General features: G+C 43.1%; 1 protein-coding gene across 1 annotated transcript in view; it reads left to right on the top strand.

Moving 5' to 3' along the window:
• Positions 1 to 26,750, top strand: part of LOC126235198 (brachyurin-like) — a 52,701-nt gene that overhangs the window by 5,786 nt on the left and 20,165 nt on the right. Inside the window, exons 2-3 of the mRNA XM_049943927.1 lie at positions 1,358 to 1,526; positions 11,876 to 12,042. Of these exons, the coding sequence (XP_049799884.1) occupies positions 1,358 to 1,526; positions 11,876 to 12,042 (336 nt within the window). The remainder of the gene's footprint in view (positions 1 to 1,357; positions 1,527 to 11,875; positions 12,043 to 26,750) is intronic.

Below are 26,750 nucleotides of genomic sequence, written 5' to 3'. Positions count from 1 at the left end.
TTAATATTCACACGAAATAGCCATAAGTCGCATAGTATTAGACTCACTAGTATTAGCTTCTCCCCTCGTGGGTGATCAACATCACATCTGCCCAAACTACAGTATTTAACAACAACTTCCCGTATAGTCGATCAGTAAATGGCACAACATGCTAAGTTACAATCATTGCTCTGATGCTCTCATCTGATGAGCGAAGTCGGTAACAGTGAATTACATTACCTGAGAAAATGACAGAAGCACACACTTCATAGGGTGAGAGGGAGTGTGCTGTTATTGCAGCGATTACAATTTCAAGTCAAATTTATACAGCACTTGCCAGTGTGGCCCACATACCAGTGTGACATTGCACCGCCTCTCGCCTGGATGCAACCAGTGAGTCTGTTGGGAAGGGTGTCATAAAGCCATTGTATCCTCTCCTGAGACAAGTTGATCTACAACTGTTTCAACGGGTCCTTAGTGTACTGGCACATCTACACAGATCCCACAAATGCTCAGTAAGGGCAGATTCTGGGGTCCTTCTGGCCACGGTAGTACGTCAACATCAAGCAGACAGTTCACAGTGCCACATGACATATTTGAATGAGCATTGTGTTGTTGAAAGTTGCCAGCAAGCTACTGTCGCCTGAAAGATAACTCATTAAGACGAAGTGGTGTTCCTAGGCATGGTACCCCTCCAGACGCAAATGTATATGTTGTAGGATGACACAGAATGTTGCAGTGGGTTGTTACCTGTGCTCGGATGGCAGGCGCTGATATGAAGGGGTTACAATCAGCTCGCTTCACAAGTTAGTCCTCGCTTGTGATGGTCAGAAGTCGTTGACCAGGGCATTGAAGACAAGTATGCCTGCCCTTACATTTCCTTTGCAGGCCAATTTCGAGTCACTGTCATGTCTGAATGTCCCACAAATTTAGACATTACACAATTCGACAAGCCGGCCCAATGGAAACCAACAATGAGGCCCCTTTCAAACTCTTTCAGCTCTTCATAATGGTGTCTCACGCGAGTATACAGCATCTCCGTGTTCTTCACAGTGATCATTCAACATCTGATACTGATCCCGATTCTTGTATACCCTACCAACAACACCAAACACGAAGAACACTAATTCACTTTGATGGCCATTCCACTTGTCATTTACATACATGCTGATTGTAGGTGTATGAAGTTATATTGTCATCCCACCACCTCTTCGTGATACTTCATTTTTTAAGTTGGGCAGTGTACATTTTATGTGACTTGTGGCAGTTTTATCTGAATATATAGACACAACCAGGACAAAAACTTGTCATATTCCCAAATCTCTCCTGAAGTGTTTAAGTAAACTGCCAACCCATGACCAGTTTCCGCCTGTTTCAGCTGGACATCCAAAGGCTGAGGAAACTGCTGGCCGCATTATAGGTGGCTCCCCAGCCTCACTCGGCCAGTTCGCACACCAGGCGTCCATCATCATGGACTACTCCTACCTGTGCGGTGGGTCGCTAATCTCCACCTCTGTCGTCCTAACAGCGGGGCACTGTGCCTCCGGGTGAGTAAAACCAATGTACCAACGCCAAGATCCAAAAGGTGGTCTCATGCTTATACGAAAAAAGACTACCTTAATTTGCAATTATAAGACTTGATGTCGAATTGCTCTGACGAAATCTTCCTGTGTTATTACCTTAAAACAATACTGCCTTGAAGCAACGTTTCGACAAGCTTCCTACTGATCAACTTCAGGAGATGGACTGGTATCCTGTATGAAGTCATCTTCAATGTACCATGAATTGCACTCTTCCTGCCTTAAGGGAACGGCATTTGCCCTCATCTGACACAGCGCAACACTATCTACCGTGTTAGCCTACCTAGCATTTATCTTTCTTCTGCATTCTATCTTCTCTCTCTCTTCTATCATTTCCTTTTTATTCCTTTTATTGTTACTTCCGTTCCCTATCAGGGGCAGGCTGGCAGCTGCATAAGTGCTGCTCTTCAGCCGAGAGACAAAAATAGACAGGAAGACATTTAAAACAATATGCAGAAGAAAACATGGCATAATATAGAAAACAAAAAAGGTTGAACAGAAGGAAAGAAAACATTCAAATTGATGACTGTAAATCGGAGATAAAAATCTAAAAAAAGTAATTCACACAAAAAACACGCACTTGATTAAAAGGTACCAGACAAAGTATGGCAGAAGCAGAAAAGTAATAAAAGGAAATAAAACAGCACGTGACAGACGTCGTAACACGGAATAGTCATGGACGATAAACAGGTTGAGCACACAAGTAAAACCACAGCTCTTGACACACAATAGAACAGCACCAAACACAACACTGACATATCACACCGATGACGATGAACAAAACACAGGATCTACCAGGGGCATGGAGATGAGGGAGAAGGGAAGAAGGGGGGTAGAGGGGGGAGCCCGACAGGGGCGCGTCGAAGAGGGCTAAGGTGGGAAGGATGAGGGAGGGACAAAGTTGAGGAGGGGGTGCAGGGACGCAGGGAGGGGGAGGGGGAAAATCTGCTCTGGGAGAAGGAGGGGAGAGGGAAAGAGGGACCCTGGGGAGGGAATGGAACAAGGCCAGGTTACAGCTGGAAGGAAGGGTACATTGTACGGCGAAGTTCAACATCCGGGAGGGGGAGAGGGGGAGATGTTGGAAATTGCCCTGATGAAGGAGATGGAGGGTGCGGAGGTGGTGAGAGGGAGGGATACAGCGATAGAGGTGCGGCAATGGGCGGGGGGTGGAGAGGAAGGAGAAAACCAGGGGGTGGAAGGATCAAGCCTGCAGACAGTGTAAAGTATGTGGAGATGTTGGACGAAAAGAATGAGGTCGAACAGGAGCAGTGTGGGGGAAGGAAGGTGGATACAGAAGACAAGGTGGAGCGCATGGCGTTCGATGATTTGGAGGGATTTGTAAAAGTGGGTGGGTGCAGGCAACACTGACACAACAGAGGATTTCCAACTATCTATCCACATATAAACTGAAGTGCTTAGTCGCTGTTCTATCAGTATACTTGTGCTAATCTCGGGATCTACTGTAGGGAGGATATTGATCTGGTTTTCACTGATAGATAGACTGACTTATGAGGAAGGAATGCGTATATAATTTTTAAATACTTCATTCAACTATGACGAATTAAACACCACTACTGCTGTGAAAAGCATGTCAAATGTCATAGACATCTAGTGGTGAATGGAAGAACTCTAAGCACAGCTCTGCAAAGTGCAACACACTCCACTCAAACTGAGTACATGCGTTCTGCTTTCTTTGATGTACCACCATGCGGAAAGATTGGCACAGAATACTTAGTGTGGATGTGCATTCACGCATTAAGAGAAAGAAAAAGAGATGTAAGTCTCTGACGATCTCTCTCTCTCTCTCTCTCTCTCTCTCTCACACACACACACACACACACACACACACACACACACACACGCACACGCACACACACAGGTAGATCCTATTAGCCTTGGGTATAAACATTTTAATTAATTAAACCATGATGTTCTCCCTTCGTTACCCTGAGAAATCACTCCAAACGCCATTAACTACGGAACAGACAACATTCAGGCCTCCTGAGAACTTCCCTGGCGTGCAATGCTTAAATGGTCTGAGTTGTTCTCTGATTTTTATTCATAGTCATGCGCGGTGGCGGCATTGCCGCTAACCCCGACAACTCGTCTGTCGTAACTAACCGTATGAAGCCGGAATGTGTCGCTAGTTCACTTATAACAACAAATCGTTTTCGACACCGCATAACAACGTGCGAGAAACTGTAGCACATTCCTAGAACTCTCCACTGAAATCAAAATATTACTATTCTGAACAACCTTCTGGTAGAAGTTTTACTCCACTGCTAGAGTCGAGGAATGTTGTGCGCTACACACGTCCCTGAACGAGAAAGTGCCTCATACGGAGACAGTGGACAGCAGTTTGGCAGGAGTAAGGGCCTGGTCTTTATCCTTTAATCATTACACGTGAATTCTGGAACTAAATCGTTCCTTGACAATGACGTCACTGCCTCATCAAAGCTTGTGTTCAGACTCTGACGACATCGCCATAGACGCGATGTCTAGTCTACGTACTTCGTATTTGTTTCTATGTATCTCGCTTTTTGGGAGGAGGTGGAACTTGGGGTAACGTATATAACGTTTATTTCCAAATTATCACACCACAGAGTAATTCTGGAGCTGTAGGACTTTGCCAAATGAAAGCTTCGTGCTACCCATCCTGATGTACAGGTCGAGTATCTGAGAGAAACAGCATATCTATCGAACTACCGGACTATAACTCCTGCTCGATACCTCCAGAAAAAAGCCTATCTAGAGGGGTAAATAAACCGTGTTTTTCCGAATAATAGCAGAATTAAAAATACGGAGCCGTCCATTACAACCGACTAGGCGTTGCAGTGTTAGTTGTAGATAGACCAAACACTCTGCATTATCATGTGGCACTGGGTGCAGCGTACAAAAAGAGTTCCTTTATATGAAATTTGCAGAACAGAGAAACAATGACGGACACACCTTATGACAACTTCGAACAGGTCATAGTGCTGTACAGTGCCAAAGGGATCTGAGAGTCTGTGATCAAAGAGGCGGTGGAAATAACGACAGATGAAGCTCTTGTCAAGCGAGACAACAGTTTTGATACAGGTTTCCCACAGTCATTCGGCAAGAACTGCCTCGCCAGAGCGGCGCTGGCAGCAGACCGGTTGGACTACCAGCCCCCAGCTCTACGTCCAGTCCCCTACTTCATAATCGAAAACCAGTCGCAAGTTTCATTATTTGCTATCCTTCCCGGTGTTGTTATTCTATTTGCCAAAAGTATATTTAGATATGGATACGTAGCATTTCAGTGGCGTTGGATTAGGACTGGGGGTTGTGCATGAATGAGTTCTGCTTAACAAATATACATAAAATTTCTTGCAATAGATCAATAACAGTTAAACAGAACTTAGTTTTCACCCCAGTTTAGTTCTACAAGCAAAGCTCAAACGAGAAATTAGCAATTAAATGATTTCGACACAATCAAACATAACTAAAATCTGGGAGACACAATGATAATTACAATACATGGCACTATGCATTTATAGTTTCTGTACTTAACCACAGGACACCAAGACAACTTACAGACTTAATTACGGTTACCCACCTAGCACGCAGTTCAGCCTTGGTCCACCAATTCCTGTTACCGTCATCGAATAATAGCATCGCTCCTGTTCAAATGTCGAACAATGCGTCGATTACTCCAACCGTCTTCTTTGAGCCCATCAGCGCACTCTTTCTCAAATGCTGACATGTGTATATGACGTTCTCGCCTCTGTGTGCGAGGCGTATTTACGGTCCAATTGAGTACACGGAATGAAATTCACAAATAGTTTATGTCCTGGTATCGAAATGTCTCTTGTTTACTATCCTTGCCGCCTGTGCGATGAAATTGCAGTTCAGCGTCATACATCATCCAAAGTTCTCAGTTTTACAGATCCACTGATCCATGTGTTTTCCTGTGGGTGGCGATAATTCACGTCCGTCAGTTCTTACAGTGATTTCAACAACCTAGGACCTGTCCTCCATTATTTCCGTTTACTTAGATGTTCAGTGCTATTTACAGCGCGAGTTTTGTGTTTTCGTCCACGTTTGTCTCTACGCAGTGTTCAGACTCTGTTTCTCCGATAGATCAGCTCACATGTCGAATTTTCATTCCTTCTTTTGGGGATTCAGGTCATGGGCTTTCTAGTCAGCTAGTGTAGATTGCAACCATTTGTGCCGAGCGTGGCGGTTTTGCGGCGCTGTCACCCCTGTGCAGATGCAAAAGTGGCGAGGTAGGATATTGTTATGCATGTGGCGCTTTTCCTTTTCTCTCTTTTGTAGTTTTAATTGGTGGCCATCACGGAGGTGGCATTTTTGCGATGCTAGTAGGAGCATTTGCACCTCCAGGAACAGTAACGAAAGCTGCAGCACGAGCAGATGCAGATACTGCTCAAACAGAATGCGGAGTAACTCTGCTCTCACACTCTGTTCTGAAGGCGGGCCAAGTGCCTAGAGAGAAGCCTCCCCTCCACCCCTGCCCGCCCCCTCCCAGAGCCCTCAACAGCTCTTGCTTCGCATAAATGGGTTTACGTATCAGCAGGGCGACTGTGTCGATCTGGCATATTTCTAACCGTAGACTAAATTGATGCAGCGTGCATACCGCCCTCGCCGTTTCCTTTGCCATCCTTTCATCCACAAAATAGGGCAGTGCGGTGTTGATCCTGCGACTCCCACTTCGGACTACATGGAACTGGAACCAGTGCCTTCCTTTTGCCGCTCGCCCGTGGATTTGTTCTCATCCCCACTGATGCAGACGGACCATCCGTTACTCCAGCCTGCACCTTCTCCCGCCGCTCCGTTAACTTTTCAGGGGTGACAGAATTAGCATTCCCGCCTGTGGACATCGATGTGGACGCAGATGTGGCGTGGGTTTCACTGCAGAATGGTGCGCCACGCTTCCAATGAAGGCGCGCTCAAAGCATCTATAGGCAGAACCACTGACCCAGGAGTTTACCTGTCGGCAGTGATAGACCGGAGCTGCATTCTTAAGCTGATTTACACTTCCTTGGCTCGGGCCCTCACCTCGCACCTTGCTCTGTTCCCGCGTGCTTCGTTGTTCAGTTCCTCGCGCTGGTCACGTTTTGTGTATTTCTCTACACTTGTCCCTACGCATTGTTCAGACTCTTTGCATCCCCGGTAGATCGACTCGAATGTCGAGTTTCCTTTCCCTCTTCCGTGGTTCAGCTCCCCGGATATGTAGTCGAGCTACCGTCAGCTAGTACAGTTTACATTTGTGCTGACAGCGACGGTTCGCGGAGTTTTCACGTCCTGTGCAGATACAAAATACGCGATCCACAGACAAGTTGAGCACACGGCTTCCCTCCCTGAGGTAACAAATGACTTGGGCGTCAGGAAGAGTATCTGGCGACAAAAGTAAAACAGACGTAAAATTGCCAAAGTTTGAGTACAGCACCGTCCATAATAGTATAGATTAACACTGTCGAAAAAAAGAAGAAGGAAGAAAATTCTCCTGAATGCTATTAAGTCAGTATATTCTTACTTAGATTAGATTAGATTAGTTTTCGTTCCATAGATCCGTGCTGAGGAGATCCTCGTGGATGTGGAACATGTCATTTTTTTTTAAGCTGAAATAACAATACTAATAGTATGAATATATACAATACATCATTTGTTTCTATTAAAAAATTCGTCAATGGAGTACAAGGAGTTGACCACTAGTAAGTCTTTCAGGCTCCTTTTAAACTGATCTTTATTTGTAACTAAATTTTTTATGTTTACTGGCAAATTATTGAAGATGAGTGTTCCTGAGTAGTGGACCCCTTTTTGAACTAAAGTAAGTGCTTTTAAGTCCTTGTGCAGATCATTTTTGTTCCTGGTATTGTATGTATGAACTGAGCTGTTTGTTGGAAAAAGAGATATATTATTTAGGACAAATTTCATTAATGAGTAAATATACTGAGAGGCAGTAGTTAGTATACCCAGTTCTTTGAAGAGGTTTCTACAGGACGTCCGTGAATTTACTCCACAAATAATACGTATTACACGCTTTTGGACTCCGAAAACTTTTGTTTGACTTGAAGAGTTACCCCAAAATATACCATATGACATTATGGAATGAAAGTAGGCAAAGTATGCAAGCTTTTTCATTTTTATGTCGCCTATGTCTGCTAACACTCGAATTGCAAATACAGTTTTGTTAAGGCGTTTCTGCAGTTATGTGGTGTGCTCTTCCCAACTGAATTTATTATCAAGTTGTAATCCCAGGAATTTAAGACTGTCAGCCTCTTCTATCTGCTCTTCTTCGTATTTTATGCATATGCTGGGTGGAAACCTCTTACAGGTTCTGAATTACATATAGTGAGTCTTTTTCAAGTTTAATGTCAGTGAGTTGGCTTGAAACCATTTATTAATATCCATGAAAATATCATTAGCAGATCTTTCTAGAACTACACTTGACATACTATATATTGCAATACTTGTGTCATCTGCAAACAAAACGAACTCTGCTTCTGGCAGTGTAACACAAGAAAAAGCGATGGCCCTAAGATGGATCCTTGTGGGACACCACATGTAATTTCTTCCCATTCTGATGATGACTGATGACTTAATTCACTAGTCCCTTGCACTGACACCCTTTGTTTCCTGTTACTGAGGTATGACTTGAACCATTTTGCAGCACTGCCCGTGACACCATAGAATTCTAATTTACTTAAAAGGATGTTGTGGTTCACACAATCAAATGCCTTTGACAAATCACAGAAAATACCCGCTGCTTGTAATTTGTTATTTAATGAATTAAGTACATTTTCACTGTAGGTGTAAATAGCCTTCTCGATATCAGAACCCTTCAGAAATCCAAACTATGTTCTTGATAATATGTTATTTGTGGTCAGATGGTTAAGAAGCTGCCTGTACATTACTTTTTCTAAAATTTTTGAGAATTCTGGCAAAAGTGAAATCGGTCTGTAGTTTGATGGTATCTCTTTATCCCCTTTCTTGAATAGAGGCTTAACATCTGCATATTTTAGCCAGTCAGGAAATGTCCGAGTTGTAATTGACTGGTTACACAAGAAACTTAGAATTGTACTAAACTCACAAGAACATGCCTTAATTAACTTTGTTGATATTTCATCGTACCCACTAGAATGCTTTGTTTTTAAAGATTTTATTATGGACGTTATTTATTTTGGTGAAGTGAGTAATATATTCATGTACTTGAAGCTATTTGTGAAGGCTAGTTTCAGATATTCAAGGGCTTTATTTACTGATCCTGAAAGTCCCATTCTATCAGTAACGGATATAAAGTACTTGTTAAATAGATTTGCTACACTATGCCCATCAGTTACTAATGTGTCATCTACCCTTAGTGCTATTTGCTCCTGTTCCTTTCTGGTTCTACCAGTCTGCTATTTCACTATATCCCATATTGTTTTTATTTTGTTCCCTGGCATTTTGTTCCCTGACATTGCTATCTTCTTCTCGTAGTGCATTTGTTTAGACTTCTGAATTACTTTTTTTAATGTTTTACAGTATTCCTTGTATTTAGCTAAATCATCAGCATTGGAGCTATTCTTGGTCGACAGATCATTTTCCTTTTTGTCTTGCAGGAAATCTTTATTCCTTGTGTAATCCATGGTTTTATTATAGACTTCTGTTTAATTTGAGTAACTTTTAGAGGAAAACAGTTTTCAAACATGGTACTGACATTGTTCATGAATGTGTTATATTTTTCATTCATGTCATGAGCACTATAAACATCTTTCCAGTTCATATCTTTGAACAGTTTTCTAAAACACTCAATTTTTGGTTGATTGACTACTCTCCTGTACTCAGATTTAGCAGTCTTGATAATCTGCTTAGAATTTACATCTAAAACGAGGAGCTGCATGTCATGATCTGATAGTCCATTTATAACAGGTTTTATGATATGATTTTCTTCCTTTGATTTGTCTGTAAAAATGTTATCAATGGCTGTCCTTGAGGATATAGTGATCCTAGTTGGAAAGTTTACAGTGTGAGTTAGATTGAAAGACAACATTACTAACTGCAGTAAATGTTTACTGGAAGATTGCATTAGAAAATCTGTATTAAAGTCACCAGCAACCAAAATTTCTTTGTTTCTTCCTGTTAAATAACCCAAAAGAGCTTCTAGATGATCTAAGAATAGATTATAATTTCCTGCAGGTGCTCGGTAAATAGTTATTATTATGTAGGATCTGTTATGGAACTCTACTTCTGTTGCACATGCTTCTAGATGCTGCTCTAAACAGAATTTATTAATGTCAATGTTCTTGAATTTATGGCAGTTTTTGATAAATGTGGCAACTCCTCCTCCATCCATATCTACTCTGAAGAAGTAGGAAGCTAGCTTAAATCCTGAAATGTCTAACATATCTATATCAGTGGTCACTTGATGTTCAGAGAGGCAGATTATGTCAATTTGGTTAGATGAATTCATTTCATCGATACAAATGAGTAGTTCATCAACTTTATTTCTAAGTCCCGGAATGTTCTGGTGTAATAAGGATAACTGATACTGCAAACTAATGGGATTGTAACTGCTTTGGCGAAGATGAACTGGCAGTTTCTGATTACTTTCTGTTAAACACTGTTTAAATGGAGGCTGTATGATAAAATCTGACTCCTGTTCATCTGTTTTCTCAAACTGAGTGTGTCTGCCAATCTCTCTTAAAACTCGTTTTCTTTCCCCCTTCCCTATCCTAAAAAAGGCATCCCTCTGACACCTGTGACCACTGGTATTTTACCACTTGTGCCAGTGTCCCCCCTTAAGTTTTCTGCAGTCAACCCGGGCAGTTTTCCCTTCCCTTTCCTATTGAGGTGAAGGCCATGCCTAGAGTAGTCCCACCTATCGATAGCATCCGCAGGAATCAAACCTATATGGGACTCTATATCCGTCCTAAGCAGCCACTCCAACTCCAAGTTCACCCTCCCTACGGAATTCAAATGAGGCCGATCATGGCGTCTCAACACAGACACAAATCCCACACTCGTATGCCTCGTTGCTGATGCTATCTTCACCAGGTCACTCTCTATGGAATATTCAGAGTCTCTGCCAATGCTATTTCCCGGACCACCCACTATAACCACGGCATCATCCTTTGTGAAATCCTTGCATAAAACACCTATATCCTCTGTTACCTGACCCAGATCTGCACTAGGCTTGAAAAAGTTTGTGACCTGGTACTCTGGACCTAGATTTTCCTGCAGTAGTTGGCCAACACCTTTACCATGGGAACTACCTAACAACAGAACTTTCTTTCTCTTTACAAATTTCCCTACCTTTTTCAAGTCCTTGAAAGCTTGTTGTGCCCTTTCTACAGCTTCAGCTACATGAGGCTCATCCGATTCTGACTGAGGCAACAGGTCAAATCTATTTTCAAGATTTATGACAAAGCTGTCTGATGCTCTCCTTTGCCTGTTCCCCCTATTACCTGTTGCCACTTCCCACCTCTGTTCCCCCTTCTCCCTCTTTAACCTGTCCAGATCCTCCCTTGCCTTGTCTGGGTCAGCTTGAAGAGCTGCAATTTTCCCTTCCTGTTCCAGTATTTTCCTATCTCTACTGCAGATCCTACAATACCACTGGTGAGCCACATTTATGTCCCCATTTCCCACGCCACTACATTCGCCCCAATGAAAGAAACTACAGCACCCATCACACCATACCCCGGAACTAACGATCCTACGGCATGTCACACACTTCTCACTCATGATAAAAACAGAAATCGTATAAGCTGATGTAAGTAGTGACTAAAACGTAAACAAAGGACCCTAGAAACTATTCAGGCAGATATAAATAAATTGAAAGAGTACTGAATAAAAAAACTGGTGATTACATATAACTGTTTACTTACGATACGCGCGCGTGAAATTAAGCCTAAAATCCGTGCTACAGGCGCGAGAAGGAAAATAAACTTCTTACCCCGTTTAATCTTCTTTAACACTTCACTGACACTTCCAGTAATGTAACAACACTTATATTATATTTATACCAACTGGAAACGTTTATCTATAAGTTTAATTCACTGCTTACTTACGATTCGCGCGCGTGAAATTAGGCCTAGGATTCGTGCTACAGGCGCGAGAAGAAAAATACGCTTCTTACCCAGTTTAATCTTATTTTATACTTCACTAACACTTACACTAATTCAACAACACTTATATTATATTCATAACACCTGTACACGTTTAAAAATAGCTTAATAACAACGCTTTTTATAATTATTTAGTGCAGCAAATACTCGAAGAGTCCGCGTCGGCGCAGTGTTGCCAACCTACTTCGTCACGCTAACCTGTGCTGAAACATTCTTTTGCTGTGACAGGCACAGCACATGGGAGGTGAGCCTAGGAGCCATCAGTCGCAGCTCTGTTGAGCCTAGCCGCGTGACCATCGTCACCAGGTCGGCGACGGTGCACCCTGAATACAACCCCAACAACCTCTACAACGACATCGCCGTCGTCTTCCTGGGTACCAACGTCCCGCTCAGCAGTAAGTCTCACACATATGTGGATACATTATCATATAGACAAATAGTTCCCTACACTATCTAAAAATTTAGCACTGTATACACTGTATAAATAGAATAGTGGTGGCGGACTGGAATTCGACATTAGGAAAAGGAAGAGAATCAAAAGTAGTAGGTGAATGTGGACTGGGGGTAAGAAATGAAAGAGGAAGTCGGCTGGTAGAATTTTGCGGAGAGCTTAACTGAATCATAGCTAATACTTGGTTTAAGAATCATGGAAGAAGGCTGTATACTTGGAAGAGACCTGTAGACACCGGGAGGTTTCAGATAGATTATATAATGGTAAGCCAAAATTTAGAAACCAGGTTTTAAATTGTAAGATATTCCTAGGGGCAAATGTGCACTCTGACAACAATTTATTGGTTATCAACTGTTGGTTAAAAATTAAGAAACTGCAAAGAGGAAGGAATTCAAGAAGATCGGAACAAAATAAACTGACTTAAGCAGAGGTTGTAAGGAGGTTCAGAGGAAGCATGAGGGAAGGATCGACAAGAACAGGGGAGAGGAATACAGTGTAAGAAGAATGGGTAGCTATGAGAGATGAAGTAGTGAAGGCAGCAGAGGATGAAGTAGGTAAAAAGATGAGAGCTAGTAGAAAACCTTCGGTAACAGAAGACATACTGAATTTAATTGACGAAAGGAGAAAATATAAAAATTCAGCAAATGAAAAGGCGAAAAGGAATACAAACTCCTCAAAAATGAGATCGACATGAAGTGCAAAATGGCTATGCAGCAATGCTTAGAGGACAAATTTAAGGATGTAGAAGCATATATCATTGGGATGAGATAGATACGGCATACAGGAACATTAAAGAGAACTTTGGCGAAAAGAGAATGAATATCTAGAGATCAGATGGAAAACAAGTCCTACGTAAAGAAGGGAAGGCAGAAAGGTGGAAGGAGTATGTAGAAGGTCTACACGAGGGTGACGTAAGTGACGGCAATATTATACAGATTGAAGAGGACGTAGGTGACGATGAGATGGGAGATATGATACTCCGTGAAGAATTTGACAGAGCACTGAAAGACCTGAGTCGAAACAAAGCCACGGGAGCACACAACATTCCGTTAGAACTACTGATAGCCTCGGGAGAGCAAGAGAAAACTCTTCCATACGGCGAACAAGATGTATGAGATAAGTAAAATACCCTCAGACTTCAAGAAAAATATAATAATTTCAATTCCAAAGAAAGGAGGTGTGAAATTACCGAACTATTAGTTTAATAAGTCACGGTTGCTAAATACTAACACGAATTCTTTACAGAACAATGGAAAAATTGGTAGAAGGGAGAATCAGTTTGGATTCAGTAGAAATGCTGGAACACGTGAGGCAATATTGACCCTACGACTTATCTTAGAAGATATATTAAGGAAAGGCTAACCTACGTTTCTAGAATTTGTAGAGTTATGGAAGGCTTTTGACAATGTTGACTGGTATACTCTCTTCCAAATTCTGAAGGTGGCTGGGGTAAAATACAGGGAGCGAAAGGCTATTTACTGATTGTGCAGGAACCATATGGCAGTTATAAGAGTCGAGGGGCATGAAAGGGAAGCAGTGGTTGAGAAGGGAGTTAGTCAGGGTTGTAGCTTATCCCCGATTTGCTCAATCTGTATACTGAGCAAGCAGTAAAGGAAAGAAAAAAAATCTAGTGGGAATTAAAATCCAGGCAGAAGAAATAAGAACCTTGAGATTTGGCGATGACACTGTAATTCTGTCAGAGACAGCAAAGGACCTGGAAGACAGTTGAACGGAACAGACAGTCTTGAAAGTAGGATACAAGATGAAGATCAAGAAAAGCAAAACGAGGATAATGGAATGTAGTCGAATTATATCAGGTGATGCAGAGGGAATTAGATTAAGAAATGAGACACATTTAAAATAGTAGATGAGTTTTGCTATTTGGGAAGCAAAATAATTGATGATGGTCGAAGCAGAGAGGATACAAAACGTAGACTGGCGATGGCAAGGGAAGCGTTTCTGAAGAGGAGAAATTTGTTAACATCGCGTACAGATTTAAGTGTGAGGAGGTCTTTTCTGCAAGTATTTGTATGGAGTGCATCAATGTATGGAAGTGAAAGATGGACAGTAAAATTCACGAATCATGTCTGTGCCATTACCTCCCCTATTTCGCGATAATACAAAACGAGCTGCCCTTCTTTGAAGTTTTTCGATGTCATCCGTCAGTCCCACCTGATGCGGATCCCACACTGCACAGCATACTCCAGAATAGAGCGCGGACAAGCATGGTGTAAGCAGTCTCTTTAGTAGACCTGTTGCACCGTCTAAGTGTTCTGCCAATGAATCGCAGTCTTTGGTTTTCTCTACCCACAACATTATTTATGCGATCGTTCCAATTTAGGTTATTTATAATTGTAATCCCTAAGTATTTAATTGAATTCACAGCCTTCAGATTTGTGTGGCTTATCGCGTAATCGAAATTTAGCGGATGTCTTTTAGTACTTACGTGAATAACTTCACACTTTTCTTTGTTCAGGATAAATTGCCACTTTTCGCTCCATGCAGATATCTTATCTAAATAGTTTTTCAATTCGTTTTGATCATCTGATGACTTTACAAGACGTTAAATGACAGTATCATCTGCAAACAATCCAAGACAGCTGCTCAGATTGTCTCCTGTGCCGTTAACATAGATCAGGAACAATAGAGGGCCTGCCGGCCGGAGTGGCCGTGCGTTTCTAGGCGCTCCAGTCTGGAAGCGAGCGACCGCTACGGTCGCAGGTTCGAATCCTGCCTCGGGCATGGATGTGTGTGATGTCCTTAGGTTAGTTAGGTTTAATTAGTTCTAAGTTCTAGGCGACTGATGACCTCAGAAGTTAAGTCGCATAGTGCTCAGAGCCATTTGAACCAATAGAGGGCCTATAACACTTCCTTGATGAAAACCGGATATTACTTTACTCGATGATTTTCCATATATTACTACGAACTGTGATCTTTCTGACAGGAAATCACGAATCCAGTCGCACAACTGAGGCGATATTTCATAGGCACACAGTTTGGTTAGAAGACGCTTGTGAGGAACGGTGTCGAAAGCCTTCTGGAAATCTAAAAATTTTGAATGAATTTGACATCCCCTGTCGATAGCACTCATCTACTTCATGAGTACGAAGTGCTAGTTGTGTTTCGCAAGAACTATATTTTCTGAATCCGTGCTATGTGTCGATAAATCATTTTCTTCGTGATGCTTCATAATGTTGGAACACAGTAAATGTTCCAAAACCCTACTGCAAATCGACGTTAAAAGATATGGTCCTGTAAATCAGTGGATTATTCCTACTTCCCTCATTGTGTATTGGTGTGACCTGAGCAATTTTCCAGTCTTCAGGTACGGATCTTTCTGTGAGCGAGCGGTTGTATATAATTGCTTAATGTGGAGCTACTTTATCAGCAATCTCTGAAAGCAACCTGGCTGGTATACAATCTGGACCGGAGATCTTGCCTTTATTAAGTGATTTAAGCTGCTTTTCTACACCCAGGATATCTGCTTCTATGTTTCTCATCTTGGCAGCTGTTCTTCATTGTAATCTTTGAACTGAGGACCACAAAAACAACAATAAGTAGAACCTTCGAGAAACTTTAACGCATTCCTGTCATAAAATCTCCGGTTACTGTTCTGAAGAGGCTATTGGCGGTTCTTTTGGTTCACTAATGGAATCAAGGGATGTTGATTAGTGCACACATCATTCAGCGAGCAAGTTTCCCATATGGAGGCAATGGAAGGCCAAGTTCCTCCTATGGAGACAATGGCCTGGGATTCGGGAGGAGCGAGGATCTAACCCTAATGCTTAAATCTTTCAACGCTAGCTTGGGAATTTTATGAATCACTGACAAAGCCATTGTTGGTTTTCTGACATATCGGAGCTTGTGCTCCGACTAACGTCATCATACGAGGAGGTATTGTGTGTGTGTGTGTGTGGGGGGGGGGGGGGTTTGAATAGTGAAACTTTGCAAATTAACACATCAGAACGTAACTTTACACCCTGGACTGTATGACATTGCCAAAATAACGCCTTTGCGCTAATTGTGTGTCATTGGAAATAGTATAAATGAGAGGAGGTATATGAACGAAAAACGAGCCAAAAAGTCCACTAAATACAGGCTCCAAAATGCGTACCTTAAGAACTATGACCATTTGCTTTTCTTCGCTAGTGTGAAACACATCTCTTGTATTGTAAGCTGTTTGTTACTACGAATAACGTATAGAATGCAGTGAGCAAATGAGGACACACTCCTTTTTTACTGTCCGTCGATACAACGTGCAGTAAACATTTGTTAGTGTTGTTACTGTAAACGGTATTCAGGGTTCTGGGTAAGTGCAGAGCATACATTAGTTCTGCTGTAACCGGGCTGTGTTGTGATTAGACTGTCAAATATTTTTATTACATTGCAGTTTTACCTTCATATTTCTTTTCCATCATTCTGTATATTATCATGTGGGACGACTTACGTGTCGGTGATAAAACCTGAGGATGTGTTAGATGACGATCAGTTTGGCTTTAGGAAAGATAAAGGCATCAGTGAGGCAGTTCTGACCTTGCGGTTGATCATGAAAACAAGACTAAAGAAAAATCAAGAAACGTTCATACGGTTTGTCGATCTGTAAAAAGCTTTCGGCAATGTCAAATGGTGCAAGATGTTCGAAATTATGAGAAAAATACGGATAAGCTATAGAGAAAAACGGGTAATGTACAACTTGTATAACAGCCAAGAAAGATAAGAATTGACGACCAAGAACGAAGTGCTCGAATTAAAAAGGGTGTATCCTAGGGATCTAGTCTTTCCCCTACTGTTCAATCTATACAACGAAGAAGCAGTGATGGAAAGAGATGAAAGTTTCAGGAGTGGAATTGAAATTTAAGGTGAAAGGATATGATGATACGATTCGCTGATGACATTGTAATCCTGTGTGAAAGTGAAGAAGAATTACATGGTCTGTTGAATGGAATCACAGTCTAATGAGTACAGAATATGGATTGCGAGTAAATCTAAGAAAGTAGCAAAAATAAGAACTGCAAGAAAGTAAACATGAGGACTGATGGTCACGGAGTAGAAATTCTGCTAACTTGGCAGCAAAACAACCCATGACGGACGGAGCAAGGAGCACATCAAAGCAGACTTACAATAGCGAAAAGAGCATTCCTGGACAACAGAAGTCTGTTAGTATCTAACATTAGCCTTACTTTTAGGAAGAAATTTGTGAGAATGTACATTTGGAGCACAGCATTGTGTGGTAGTGAAACATGGGATGTAGGAAAACTGGAACAGAAGAAAATCGAAGCATTTGAGATGTGGTGCTACTGACGAATGTTGGTAATTAGCTGGACCGATGAAATGAGGAATGAAGAGATTCTGCGCAGAATCGGAGAGGAAAGGAATATGTGGAAAACACTGGCAAGGAGAAGGGGTAGGATGATAGGACATCTGTTAATACATCTGGGAATGACTTCCATGGTACTAGAGGGAGCTGTAGAGGGCAAAAACTGTAGAGGAAGACAGAGATTGGAAACATCCAGCAAATAATTGAGAACGCAGGTTGCAGGTGCTACGCTGAGATGAAGAGTTTGGGACAGGAGAGGAATTCGAGGCGGGCAGCATCAAACCAGTCAGAAGACTTATGACTAAGAAAAAAGAAAAAAAAAGTTTTATTTTCGCACTTGCCATCACAATGTAAGCTAATTTCTACACACAGGGAATGGCAGACACGATGTTTTGTTATGGTCTGGCAAATAGAAGCAACTGTTCAGTTCGTGTGATGTACGCTGAAAAATATGTAGAGTAGTCAGACGTTATATACAACCAAACAGCTTGACAGCTTACACCCTCAATAGCACGTACAGAAATAATTTTCCAAGTGAGCTAATGTTTTAAATGGTGCAAAAATAGAGCTGTGACCAAGTGCTGAAAACGGAAAGTAATTGCTAAACTGAAGTTTTACGAATAAAACAAACAATTAAAATTCAAATAAAAAATGCGTTTCTCTGTTGAAATGTGCTTTCACACATTACATATTATGCGCTGAATGAGTGTCGGTAAATCAAAATCTAACTAGTTATGTGCATTTTAGAAAGGACAAGACATTTTCTACGAAGAGTACGATGAAAAATTCATACCATGAAACTGAGGGGACCGAAATTGTTTTTAGTGTTAACAGAATTCCGTGTTAAGTGGTGTACGCAGAAAAGTTCAATAATGCTGTAGTTTAGATATCGTCAAATTTTCTTAGAGAATTCGATCTCCTGCCGACATTTACTCTTGTACTTAAAAACTGAAGACCGGAAGTCCATAAGCAACACGTTTTCGTTTTTTCTTAGAAAAATCTGTTGTCGTATTTTGCAGTGTCTTTCCAAACAAAAAATTTTCGACAAACTGTTCGATGTCGTCCAGAATTTGTTCACGTCACCATTCGAATGAGCTTTTAAACAGCAGCGAGTGTTTTGAATGGTGTTCCACATTTTTATGTACTGGGGACAGAAACTTGTGTGTTTTTTGAATCGTCATATTCGTCATCGTCCATTTAAAATCCTTTTTGGTGCACTGCCGCGTCGTCTAATAAAATACTTAAAAATACTAAAATAAGAGTTGTTTTGGTGGTATTGTAGCGATCTTTCTTAGGGTGTAGAATGATTTTGCTGAGCGGTGGGTATTTCAATGTCTTGCAATTTGCCGGCCGGAGTGGCCGAGCGGTTCTAGGCGCTACAGTCTGGAACCGTGCTACCGCTACGGTCGTAGGTTCGAATCCTGCCTCGGGCATGGATGTGTGTGATGTCCTTAGGTTAGTTAGGTTTAAGTAGTTCTAAGTTCTAGGGGACTGATGACCTGAGAAGTTAAGTCCCATAGTGCTCAGAGCCATTTGAACCATTTTTTCTTGCAATTTCTGAAGATGTCATGAGACTGCCGAGGTCAAATTTCTTACATTTTGTTGTGTCTAATGTAACACTGGTTAGTGTTGTATGTATTGTATTGTATGTGAAACGGGGACCTAGAAAAGACGGAGAGGTTCCGTCCCCGCCGCAGCCGCAGGGGTCCACAACCCCACGACGAATGCCGCAGTCCACTTCACTCCTCCGCTGCCCCACACCGAACCCAGGGTTATTGGTTAGTGTTAGGAGTGAGAGGGTTGGGGATGTACATAGGACTGGCGTCGTGTTTCCGCGACTAACAGTAGGAAAACAAGGTCCCCATGGACTGCAAGAAATTCGCCCGGTGAAATTAGTATGGTATGGCATTTTTGGTTGTGACATCCCAGAGGGTGGGTGCAGCCATTGTCGGAAAGGGTGTTGTTCTTCGACGCAATTTGGCCCTTCTCTTGCGGAAATGTGGGAGGTGTGTCGTTGTGTATTTATAGAGTGTAGGTAAGTGTAATAGAATAGTGTAGAACCGTCCAATAATGTAAAAACTTTCCCAAGCGTTTCATTAAATGTCACTGGCGCCATTAACTTCCATACAGATCGCAACGTACGTAATCGCAACATATGTAATGCATCTAAAAGACGGGAGAAATCCCCGTGTGCTTCGATTTCCTACGATTGCAAGTAAGTTCTTTTGGTAGTGAAATTTCAAGCTTTGTATGATACGTGGATCTCACGGTTGCAATACATTTGTGGTGTCCGTAGGGAGATTTGTATGCTTTATAGATTTTAATTTAATATTGCGGCGTTACGGAAAATTATCAACAATAATAACGCTTAATGCTTTTCTCGTAAACTGAATTTGAGAATCCAGTCGGTATACATATCAGTTAGCACCCACGTTTATTTCGTGGCCGTACATTTTAAAAACATAATGGCTTTAGACTTGTTCCGATGACAAATAAGGATCGCTTATGAGATCCATCTGACATGTTATTTGTAGCCATCAAGGGCATTCTAAGACAGGAAATCAGAAACACAACGTGGAGAACAAGCAAAAGTGGTAAAATTTAGGTTTCCGGAGATAAATAGTAACACTATTACAAATTGCAGCTGTCTCAGGGGAGAAGTTTCACTTCAGAGAATTAGATGGTAACTCAATCCACCACCTAGACGCTGTCGTAAGGCGCCACTGTAGAAGAGGTCGTGGCAACAGTTCCTGAACACCATTAATCGTTCCGCCAAAAGTTCCATTGTGAGGGGGACCATCAGGAGAATTTCTGGGAGAGGAGGGGAGGTGCCCCATGGCTTCTGTAATGGCTAATGGCACTCTCCACACGGATCCGCGAGACATTGCCCAGACTTATGGCAGCGTAGTTTGCCATGATTACTGCAACAATCAGTCAGGATCCGGGTTTCCAGCGCCATAGATCTGTTGTTGAGGGGTGTAGTCTGGACTTCCAGTCCACCTCTTATGAAGCTTACAACTGCACATTTTCTATGTGGGAGCTGGATTCTGCATTGTCTGCAGCTCGTGACACATCCCCTGATCACGACAGGATCCATTACAGTATGCTATGGCACCTCACAATGCCCAACAAAGAAATCCTCCTCGCACTTTTTAATGCCATTTGGACGTCAGGTCACTTTCCTGACTCGTGGCGTGTGGTAGTTTTAATTCCTTTTGTAAAATCTGGGAAAGACCGAGTAGCTACCGTAGTGTTGCCCTCACTAGTTGCATGGGAAACACCTTGGAGCGGATGGTCAACCGCCACCTTGTCTGGATGTTAGAATCCTGGCAACTCCTTAGTCGCTTTCAGTGTGGGTTCAGGAGGTTTCGCTCCACCTTCGATAACCTTGCCCTCCTGAAGGCGTCTATACAACAAGCTTTCCTACGCCATCACCATCTGCCGTTTAGGAGTATTTTTTGACATCGAGAAGGCCTACTATACCTCTTGGAGGCGACTCATCCTGAAGCAGCTTCATGAATGGGGTTTTCGTGGTTGTCTTCTTCATTTCATTCAGTCTTTCCTCTCGCCACAATATTTTAGATACCGAATTGGTGACGTCCTGTCTGACCGCTTTGAACAGGAGAACGGTGTCCCTCAGGGTAGCATTTTAAGTGTGAGTGTCTTTGCCATCGCTACTAATAGCATTACCTCCATAGTGAGAAGTCCTGGCCAGTGTTCCTTGTTTGTGGATGATTTCTCTTTGTTTTGCTCTTCTTCAAGCCTTGCAACGACAACGCGTCAGTTGCAACTTACTCTTAGACGTTTGGATGACTGGGCGCAGAAGAGTGGTTTTAAGTTTTCCACCGAGAAGTCCGTGTGTGTTCTTTTTCAGCGTTCTCGTTCAATTTTAACCTTTCCTGAGTAGAGGATAAGGGACACTGTCCTCGCTTTTAAAGACACAGTGAGATTTCTGGGGCTCATTTTTGACTCGAAGCTTACATGGTTACCTCATATTAAAGACCTGAAACGACGGTCACTTACGGTTTTAAGTATTTTAAAATGTCTTAGCCTCAGTACATGGGGAGCCGACAGGACTTGTCTGCTCCAGTTTTAAAAATGGTTTAAATGGCTCTGAGCACTATGGGACTTAACTTCTGAGGTCATCAGTCCCCTAGAACTTAGAACTATTTAAACCTAACTAACCTAAGGACATCACATACATCCATGCCCGGGGCAGGATTCGAACCTGCTACCGTAGCGGTCGCGCGGCTCCAGACTGAAGCGCCTAGACCCGCTCGGCCACTCCGGCCGGCGCTCCAGTTTTACAGGGCATTTGTGCGATCTCGGCTCGATTATGGGTGCACGGTGTATGGGTCTGCGAGACCTTCTTACTTAAAGATGTTGGACGCTGTGCACCATGTAGGGCTTCGGTTGGCCACTGGGGCATTCAGAACTAGCCCCATAACAAGCCTCTGTGCAGAGGCTGGTGAACCACCACTTCATATGCGGCGGCGGCTACTTACCGTGCGCCAGGCGTATAAAACTTTGTCCACACAATACACACCTGCATACCATACCGTTGCCTAGCTTCCTCTGGCACGGCTATTTCATAACCGACAACGAGCGTCGCGGCCCTATGGGACTCGCGCACAGGATTGCCTCTCTGCGATGGATATGGCTGGTCTTCATGTTTTCCGTCGCGGTTGGAGCAGATTTCCACCTTGGCTCCTCCGGACACCCAGACTTATTTTAGATTTGACTAATTTTAAGAATGATAGTACACCAGATTTTACATTCCAATCTCAGTTTTTTAACGTTTTAGATGCGCATCACGGTTTTACCGTCGTTTACACTGATGGCTCCAAACAGGAGAATTTCATTGGCTGTTCTTTAGTGTCCCTGATCATGTTACCTGGATTCGCCTCCCTGATGAATACACCGTTTTCGCAGCGGAGCTCCACGCGATCCTAAAGGCACTGGAGCGGATGAATCGTGTTCGGGGCAATCGATTTCTCCTCTGCTCCGATTCTCTTAGTGCCTTACAATCGATGCAGAATCTGTACCCAACTGAGGAGATGGTCCAGCTGATATATGACCAGCTGTACTTGCTCCAACGGCGGGGTAAGGAGGTGTCCTTCTGCTGGGTGCCTGGTCATGTAGGAATATGGGGCAATGAACAGGCCGATCGGGCTGCCAAGGAGGCCTGCAAAGAGCAGGATGTGGTCCAGTGTCCTATTCCCTTGCAGTCTGTCATTTCTGCACTCCACAAGAAGTGCATGTAGTTGTGGGAGGAAGAATGGCTGGCGGTGACGGCCAATAAACTGCGGTTGGTGAAGTATACAACTCGGCCGTGGCATACCTCTTGCCGGGTGCTCAGGCGGGAAGAACTGACCCTCACGCGTCTTCGGATTGGGCACTCTCCTCTCACACATGGCTTTCTATTACGGCGGGAGGATCCCCCGATTTGTGATGCTTGTGGCGTGCACATCTCTGTCCGGCACATTTTAACAGACTGCCTTTTATACCATGATGCAAGGGCAGAAGCACAAGTTGATGGGGATCTGCCCTGTGTTTTAGCTAATGATGAGACGTGTGTGTCTAGGGTTTTAAAGTTTTGTGATGTGTCTGGTCTCTGGCCTAAACTTTTAGGCTGGAGGTTTTAGTGTATTGCACAATGGCTGGCTCCTCCCCTTATCCTTGCGGTCAGCCAGCCACTAACATCTGCTATATTGCTTTAGCTCCCTCTACCACTTTCTTCCTGAGTTGTCCATGTTATACTGCTGGCGGCATGTTTCGTCCCACGCTTCGGTGTGGGTAGGAACGTAGTTTTCCAAACTTGTTTCCTGTGTCTTACGTTCTCTTATTGTTCTGAGTCTTTTCTTGACACCTGTCTCAATCTGAGTGGGCGCTGAAGACCTTGCCGTCGTGCGCCCTTAAAAACCTCTCCCTCTCTCTTCCTCCTCCTACCTATCGTGTAGGAGTAGGGGACGGATCTAAATGTGGTTGGCCAGAGGCGTCCTGTGTGTGCTGAACGACTCGCCAGATTGGCCAAAGCTTGTTAAGTGCCGGTGGATTGGCAAGTAGACTATAGGAAGGTAGAAATGATACTCCTCCACGATTCTTTACAAACCTATGTTTTTGTATTAAGAGAGAGTTCTCATTGAAATCGCTGGGACGCCGACTCCGTGCCGCTCGTGGCCAACCCCGATAAGTATAACATTCTCGGTATTCTTGCCGCGTCAAGACACGTCGGATGTAGCAAGAATACCTAGAATGTTTTGCATATAAGTGCCGTCGCGAAAAACTTCGTTCCCAACCCCGATAAGCTCCGACATGTCTGTTTCTCTCACTTGGAGTGCTGCTCTCAAGTTTGTACTTGCCGTGCTGCTAGTGTTCTCGAGTTGCGTTAGCATCACCCCTCCTTCTGTTGTGCAAATAAATTCCTCCTTTGCTTTTTCTAATCTATAGAATTAGTCTTCGGTGTAGTAGTTAGTATGATCGCAAATAAACAGTGCTAATAAGACTCCTGGATTCCATGAGTCTCCGGCTGCAAGTATCCTGGCGAGCTATAAAATCCGCGTCTCTCGTAGATGCCCTGTGATAATGTTTGGCGCTGATCCAAGTCATCAACCTGCCTTCACTGGGAATTTGTTTTACTGCATTCGCTCGGAAATTGCAGACTGACCTTAAACTCCCGGCCTTCCCTCTGTCATGTATCAGGACACGACGATTATAAATGAAATAACGCATTACACTGATGTGATATTCTATACTATTTATCACACTGTCTGACGAAAAACGTGAAGCACCCAGAAGGAGAGCAGCAAACGACATGAAACTTCACGGATCGAGAGAGTATGTGACGGTATTTCGGTGATTACAAAATAGTCAAAAAGTACGAGGCTACGTAACAGTGTGACGCTGAACCCATCCTGGCCTGGTTGCACGCACTCATTCGTTAGGAAAGCCGTTGTATCCTCCCCTGGGGTAAGCTGCCCCATAACTGATGTACACTACGTGATCAAAAGTATCCGAACACCGGGCTGAAAATGACTTAAAAGTTCGTGGCGCCCTTCATCGGTAATGCTGGAATTTGGTGTGGTGCTGGCCCACGCTTAGCCTTGATGACAGCTTCCACTCTCGCAGGCACTCAGTCAGGTGCAGGAACGTATCTTCGAGAATGGCAACCCATTCCTCATGGTGTGCTGCACCGAGGAGAGGTATCGATGTCGGTCGGTGTGGCCTGGCACGAAGTCGGCGTTCCCAAACATCCCAAAGGTCATTACAGGGATGTTATTGACGTGTAACCACTCTGCCACAGGCTGTGCATTATGATCAGGTGCTCGATCGTGTTGATAGACGCAATCGCCTTCCGCGAATTGCTATTCAACAGTGGGAAGCAAGAAGGTGCTTAAAACACCAATTTCGACCTGTGTTGTGATAGTGACAAGCAAAACAACAATGGGTGCAAGACCCCTCCATGAAAAACACGACCACACTTTAATACAACCGCCTCCAAATTTTACTGTTGGCACTACACACTGGCACATGACGTTCACCGGGCATTCGCCATACCCACACCCCGCCATAGGATCGCCACATTGTGTACCGTGATTCGTCACTCTACACAACGTTTTTTTCACTGTTCAGTCGTCCAATGTTTACGCTCTTTACACCAAGTGAGGCGTCGTTTGGCATTTACCGGCGTGATGTGTGGCTTATGAATAGCCGCTCGACCATGAAATCCAAGTTTTCTCGCCTCTCGCCTAACTGTCATAGTACTTCCAGTGGATCCTAATGCAGTTTGGAATTTCTGTGTATGGTCTGCCTATTACACGTTATGATCCTCTTCAACTGTCGGCGGTCTCTGTCAGTCAGCAGACGAGGTCGGCCTCTTCGCTTTTGTGCTGTACGTGTCTCTTGACGTTTCCACTTCACTATCACATCAGGAACAGTGGACCTAGGGATGTTTAGGAGTGTGGAAATCTCGTGTTCAGACGTATGACACAAGTGACATCCAATCACCTGACCACGTTCGAAGTCCGTGTTCCGCAGAGTGCCCCATTCTACTCTATCACGATGTCTAATGACTACTGAGGTCGCTCATATGGAGTACCTGGCAGTATGTGGCAGCAAAATGCACATAATATGAAAAACGTATGTTTTTGGGGGTGCCCGGATACTTTCGATCACATAGTGTAACTCGTCCTTGATATCCACTGGGTCGGAGTGGACGCCCGAGCTGGTCCCATACTTGTTCTATCGGGGGAAGATCTGGGGATATTGGTGGTCGCGGGAGTACCTCAAAATCACGGAGATATTTCATAGAGATACGGGCTATCTATGAACGAGCACTGTCCTGTTGTAAGAAATGGTATCACGATAAGGTCGCATGAGCGGTAACACATGTCCGTGGCGCACCGTTCTGCCGCCAGAGTTCGCTCGATCACTACCAACTGTGTCCTGAAATCATAGGCTATTGCTCCCTGCTCCCCACATCATGGCGCCAGAAGTAAAACCACTTTGCTCCTCAGTATGTTGGAAAAATGGGTCCCCTGCCCAGGTCAAAATCATACTCACCGACAATGGTTGTCTTGGGTAGTGGATGACCACAATGCGACGCTGAACATAATGAGGCGTCATTCATCAGCTGTCCATGATACCCGCTCCAAAACTGAGCCGTTTGTGTTGTGGTGTTAATGGCTGCCTACACATGGGACAAGAATTCCCTAGTGCGACTGCTGCTTATCTCCAATCAATGGAGTGGGATGAGACAAAACGTTGCAGGGGGACCATTACTTGCTCTCTGATGGCAGTATTTAACGAAACGTATTCTGAAGCCTAAAGTAATTATAGATATATATTTTGTGCAACTAGAACAATTGTTATAATTTGTCATGTAGTTTATCATTTCATTTGTCACATATTTAACCTAAGTTAAATGTCAAACATCGCATTTTACTGAAAAATTGCTTTGGTTTTAGTCCTAAATCACATATTACCAACTGTCATATTTCAATACAAACTTAGATACACCACACTTCAAATATTTGACCTTGCAATAATTTCACAACCACACGTATTTACGCATGTACCTGACAGTAGAGTAACAGCCGAATATCGATTTGTATAATAATAAATATTGTGGAATATTACACCATTATCGTGGATTTCTCATTCATCATCTTCTGATAATTATTACCTACACTTATAGAGAGCATAATGTATATTTCAGCCTATTTAATTGGCTCATTTTCAATATAATTTAACAGTAAGATTAGTTTCGGCTTCGCTATTTGAATAGTTCCTCCACGACCATTTTTAGCTTAATTTCTTGCTTGTTGGAATGCTTT

This window comes from Schistocerca nitens, chromosome 2 (genome assembly GCF_023898315.1).
Source record: "Schistocerca nitens isolate TAMUIC-IGC-003100 chromosome 2, iqSchNite1.1, whole genome shotgun sequence".
NCBI lineage: Eukaryota > Metazoa > Arthropoda > Insecta > Orthoptera > Acrididae > Schistocerca > Schistocerca nitens.
Note: the sequence above shows the minus strand (reverse complement) of the source record. Positions and strands in the feature narration are given on the sequence as shown.